At 44.2% G+C, this 6279-nt stretch overlaps 1 protein-coding gene across 1 annotated transcript in view; it reads right to left on the minus strand.

Annotated features, from left to right (window-relative positions):
• The window catches only part of CNTNAP5 (contactin associated protein family member 5), a 411826-nt gene that overhangs the window by 114042 nt on the left and 291505 nt on the right, over nucleotides 1-6279 (minus strand). The window contains exon 13 of the mRNA XM_034785890.1: nucleotides 168-368. Within this exon, the coding sequence (XP_034641781.1) occupies nucleotides 168-368 (201 nt within the window). The remainder of the gene's footprint in view (nucleotides 1-167; nucleotides 369-6279) is intronic.

Here is a 6279-nt window from a genome sequence, read left to right on the forward strand (position 1 = left end):
GCCTACCCCTCTGTCTCATGTCAGGCTCTGTGCAATGCTAGCCCTGTGTGTGAAGACAGACACTCCTTACTCTGCACCATATTTTTTGCTTCAGTCGCACTGCGGGCTGTGTCTGCTGTGTAATCAATAACAGCTAACAAGGAATGATTTCAGTTTGTGGCACTTACTCGGGGTGTTCAGCAGACGGGACTTTTTGCAGTGGTAAGCCACCTCCTGTTCACAGTACTCTGCGCTGTTTATCATGGCCTCAATCTGGTCCAGACTGCTGCTGTAGTTAAAGTACATGGCATATGGTTTCTCAGGGTCAGCCCCTTGGACTCTGGTTAGCTCTGTGTTGTTGTGCTGTACCGCAGTCCAGATCTTATCTTCTGTTAAATGAAAGAAAATGAAAGGGGTGTTACAGCAAACAGGGAACAAAGAGTAGCTGAAGCCTGATGTTTTTCTCCATTAGACACAGAAGCAGCATTTCCCTGGACTCAAAACAGCCTCCTTGTGATAAAGAGCGGCTCCAAACAAGTGTGGATTGCAAACGGCCATGTCCACCTGAACCGAGTTACAGACCAAACTGGGGCTGATGTTACAGAGCCTGCTGAGTCCGAGATAAAACATCAGCTTCCCTGGGTCCTGTGAACGCTGCCCTGCCAGGTATCTGGAATAACTGAGACGCATTTCTGCTGTCTTTAGCCTCATGAGAGGAGACACATTAGTCAGGCCTGTATGCAAACATTTCAAGACTTTAAAGCATGACTATTCTCTTATAACAATACCTTAATTACTGATGATGAACTCATAGGAGCCACCTGACACAAACAGAAACCTCAGCAGAAAGTTAAAATCAAGATGAAATCCATGTTGGCCACTTATGACTGTGGTAGTTTGAAGGAAATCTGACCTCTCATTACACTTCAAAACTCAGATTTCTCCCATTTACTGCAACCCTAATTAAGGACAGCACTTAACCACATAGCTAAAGGTAAGCATGTACTTAAGTGCTTTTCTCAATCAGGGCCTCTGTGAGTCATCCCATTTTCTTCAGTGGGGTTACCTGCAGAGCAAGGTATTTCTCAGTGTAAAGAAAACAGAATCTGGCCTTAAATAAATGCAATCTATGGACCTAACCCTTCAAACATTTACTACTGGGAGGAGTGCTTGCAGTCTCATTCAGGTGAATGGGACTACTGCCGGTAGTAAACACTAACTCTTCAATAAATGTTTGCCGGATTTGGCCCGATACTTGCACTAGCATTACACTAATACACATATGCAGTTGATTCCTTTTTTTTATTAAGTAGGGAGAATGACCCTGCTCACCTATATGTTCTAATAAGGTAAACTGTAAAAAAAATAAAATAAAAAAAAAATAAAAATAAAAAAGGTCAGTTTTAATCCTTTGTAAACATTGCAAGTTTTCACTCTGGCATGGAATCCAATTATTTGCAGAAGTATGTGCATAGCAACAGAGAGAGGAGAGGAGATGGTTGTAAAGAAAGTGAGGGAGAGAATGAAGACTTAAAAAAAAATCTCACAAAAGCAGAAAACCCTAGGAGGGCGGTGAATCTGGTGTTTTATAAGATGATTTTAACCAACATGGGAATGATCTACACAAGGGGATAATAACTGGGTACGTGGGACAACTACTGTAAAGGATCTGGGGCATTATAATGGATCACAAACTGACTATAAGCCAACAATGTGATGCAGTTATGAAAAAAAGTGATCATCATTCTGGGTGCATTAACAGAAGTGTAAGACAAGGGAAGTCACTGTCCCACTCTACTCAGCACTGGTGAGGCCTCAGCTGGAGTATTGGTGTCAAGGTTTGGGTGCCACCCTTAAAGAAAGAAGAGGATAAATTGGAGAGAGTCCAGAGGAGAGCAATAAAAATGATAAAAGGTTTAGAAAACCTGACCTATGAGCAAAGGTGAAAAAACTGGGCACATTTACTCTGGAGAAGAGAAGTCAAATAAGTTAAGGGCTGTTATACAGAGGACTGCTCAATTGTTCTCCATGTCCACTGAAGGTATGACAAAAAGCAACGTGCTTAATTTGAAGCAAGACAGATTTAGGTTAGACATTAGGGGAAAAAAAACATTCTAGCTATAAGGATAGTTAGGAACTGGAATAGGCTTCTAAGTGAGTTTGTGGAATTCCCATGATTGGCTGTTTTTAAGAACAGGTTAGTCAAACACCTGCGAAGGAGGGTCTATGTTTACTTGGTCCTACCACAGTGCTGGATTAGATGACCTCTCCAGGCTCCTTCCAGCTCTACACTATGTACTTTCCAAGATTCATAGAATTCTAAGGCCAGAAGTTCCACTAAGATCATCGTAGAATCATAGAATATCAGGGTTGGAAGGGACCTCAGGAGGTCATCTAGTCCAACCCCCTGCTCAAAGCAGAACCAATTCCCAACTAAATGATGATCCTAGTCTGATTTCCTGCATCACATGGGCTGTACATTTACAACTTGTAATTTGTGCATGAAATCCAACAACTTGTGGCCACTAGATGCTCTGGTTATTGGGGGCGCTATAAATTCCACTAAATTGGTGGATTAGGTAGAATTCTAGTAAGTGTATGGATGCTTTTTTCCCCCTTTTTGCCTGATTATTATCTGCATGGAGATACTTGGATGCCAGACAGTCATTGATATCTAGTGACAATGAGGTGGCACAGAAAGTGTCAGGAGTTTACCTACAGCAAGCCTGCTCATCCACTAGATTAACACCCAAGCAGTTTACAAGTGCAGGTGGGCCCCATTTGAGCTGCCTGATTGGCCAAACCACCCGATTGACTTAGGGGAGTAGCACACCTGCTCTTAAAATCAACAGCAGCAGCACATCGCTGCTGAAAGCATTCATCCATGACTGTGACAACTCCTATGTCTGCTTCTTCCCAGCCTTGCTCCAGTCCTGCCTTTCCTTTTTCCCAGCCTCACGGCACTCCAGGTAACTTGGTTTTGACCCTAGGCTCTGATTTCTGACCCTAGGCTCTGATTTCTGACTTTGGCTCTGACCTCTGACTCCAGTTCTGACATCTGATTCCAGCTGTGACCCTTCATTCTGGCTACTGACTCCAGCTCAGACCATTAGGCATTACCTCCATATCCTGCTCCCTAACAGAAGGTCAACACCAAGAACTGATTTCAAGTCTAGACAAAAATACAGTTCCAATGCCTTATAGCAAGACCTTCAAGCCCTGAAAGTCTAAGAGTTTGTGATCAGTAATTTGTGCATCCTTTCAGAATGTTGTGATCAGTTCTATGAAGATAGAGAGAGAGATGGAAAAATCACTACACATTCAAGTGCTTTACAGAACTCACCCCAATGCTTGCAAGTAAGGCATGCAACACATTGCCCTAAAACCTCATCCCATGCCTGCTGTGCATCTCAAAGCAGTAATCCACGTCAGCCAGAGTCCCTCGGGTTTTCTTCCACATTCCCCAAAATTAACAACACATGGGAGGGATTTTCAAAAGCTCTCAGCACTAACTCTGCTGCCATTGAAGTCCATGGGAGTTTTACTGCCGACTTCACTGGGGACACAGATGTGCAAACACTGAGCGTCTACGAAGTAGAGCCAGTTGGGGATTTTTCAACAAAATGATTTTTTTGCTGGAAAATGTCAAGTCAACAAAACTCAAACTCTTTCCAGGGATGTCCTGGGTTAGACAAAACTTGCTTTGAGAAAGGTTTCCCAGATCCAGGAATTTCAAGGTGAGGGCAAGGGATAAGGCGGGGGGAGAAGGGGAAGAGAGAGAGAGAGACCCCAGAATAGCCAATAGCCTTGTCAGTAGGGTACTCAGAGAGAGCAAAGATTTTAATCCAAATCTCCTACATCCTAGGTGGATGCCCTAACTAACAGGCTACTCTTGGAGGGAGGCAGAAAATCTCTTTCAATCTCTCATTTTTCACTGAAAAACTTTGAATGGTCTCAGTTTCATCCTAAAATGGAATGGGGAAAAATTCTAAACTCTCAGAAACATTCATGGGATGGGAAAACCATTCCCCATCCAGCTTTAATTTGAAAATCCCACTCTAAATGCAATAACCATTCCCACTGCACTGCTGGTAAAGTCATTGTAGAGCCAACAGAACAGTAGAGAACTAACCGGCTGATGAAGACAGAGATGGAATGGAAACATTAGTCAATTGCTACATAATAGTAATAAAACCAACGTGCACTGTAGTGGCAATACTGCCCTTCAAGAAGTGCAATAAAGTGCACTAATTGGCTAACCATACTTGGCTTTCAGAGCTTTGTGTTAGTACATGTAGAAGTACATTGTGTGGGTAACTGATATAACCATACACAAGATCAAACGTTAACAGAATTAAATTAAAAGTTTAGGAAAAACTTCCTTAAAAGATGAGAGGTGTTAGAACTATGAAACAGCCTCCCCAGAGGTGTGTTGGAAATCCTATCAACTGAAACATTTAAAATAGGTCTCGACAAAGCACTAGCAAATGTAGCGTAGGGAGCAAACCTGCACTGACAGGTGGATTGCACTGATGACCTGACAGAACCTTCTCATCTTCCTCTGTGATTGCTCATTAATTCTCATCGAGATTGTTATTACAGCTGTTCTGAGCTATTCTCCAGGGATCTGACCTTTAATGCAACATGCCTTCTCTTCTCCCCACTGGAGCCTGTGGAGATGGCACGTTTACTACAGGTTTTCTGTCACCGGCTTTGAGTGGAAAAAGCATGTGTGTTTGCCGTCGGTCTCTGACATAACTGTATTTTAGAGAGGTTGAAGTGAAGAGGAGGGAGAGGAGGCAGGAAGGAGATGGGGATACAGAGAAATTTATACCTACTTTTAAGAATTTTTTTAATCCATCGACGCACCTTCTCCTATGCTCAGTACTTTACCAACGGGGAGTCAAACCACTTCAAAGATCCTTGTTGATTTCTGCTCTTTGAGATATATTCCATTGTTTGCAATGGTGTAGGTCAGTTGGTCCCAGGATGTTAGAGAGAAAAGGTGGATGAGGAAATATCTTTTATTGGATGAACTTCAACAGACCTCAGGCCAATAAAAGATATTACCTCACCCATCCTGTCTATTTGAGATACAAGTATTTGTTACCCTATATATCACTAATGCTACTCATAAAATACACAGCCTTGGCATATTACACTGATAACAGAACAAGCTCACCAAGCAGCAACTTTATATATGAATGGGCGCAAATCACCACTTTCTTCACCCCAACCCCTACAGCTACATTTCCTTCTCTTCCTCATATGCTGTATATTTTATGAATTGGTGACCAACCACTTGAGGCAGACCACAGCCTAGGTTTTATATAGTCTCTATTTTCTCGCTCTCTTTTTGCTCTTGCTTTTACAAAAAGAGGGAAAAGAGGCAGTAGAAAACGCTTTAAAAAGTCGGATCCTACATGGAAGCCTACAGAGAGCAAAGGTGTCCCAACATACTACAGCTGTATGCCAATTAATCCAGTTTGTAATGTTGTTGTAGCATTGTAGGTCCCAGAATATTGGAGAAACAAGATTGGTGAGGTAATATTTTTTATTGGACAACTTCTGTTGGTGAAAGATACACGCTTTCGAGGTATACACAGAGCTCTTCTTTAGGTTTGGGAAAGGTTTGCAGCATGTCATAGCTAACCGAAGAGATCTGAAAAAGAGCTCTGGGTAACTTGAAAGTTTGTCTCTTTCATCAACAGAAGTTGGTCCAACAAGAGATATTACCTCACCCTAGGAGCACTGCCAGCTTTTTTGCCGCCCTAGGCGGCGGAAGGTCCCGCCCACGAAATACCACCGACAACCGGGGCGGCCAAAGATCCGGCCGCCACGGTCGCGGCCCCCCAAATGTTAGCGCCCTAGGCAACCGCCTAGGTTGCCTAATGGGTTGCACTGGCCCTGCCTCACCCACCTTGTCACTCCAATATCCTGAAATTATTATAACTATAACACCACTGCATACACCAATAGAAGAGATTTAATTTTGACCTTCACAACATGAAGAAAAAGACCAGATTCTTTTGACCAATGGTGTCTCAGGGTTCCCAATGTGGCCGGTGTCTCCTTGTCAGGGCTGGCTCCAGGCACCAGGCAACCAAGCACGTGCTTGGGGCGGCTCCTGGTAAGGGGCGGCCAATCTTTGGGTGGCGGGGGGCAACGTGGCACGGTGCTTGGTGGGGGAGGGGGGGGAGGTTCCGGCAGTGCGGCGCTCGGTGGGGAGTGTTTGGCGGCGCGGTGCTCCGGGGGGAGGCGGGGGGGGGGGGGCGGGGGGGCCGCCGGGCTGGGGGGCGG

The sequence above is a fragment of the Trachemys scripta genome, chromosome 11, assembly GCF_013100865.1.
Source record: "Trachemys scripta elegans isolate TJP31775 chromosome 11, CAS_Tse_1.0, whole genome shotgun sequence".
In the NCBI taxonomy this organism is placed as follows: domain Eukaryota; kingdom Metazoa; phylum Chordata; order Testudines; family Emydidae; genus Trachemys; species Trachemys scripta.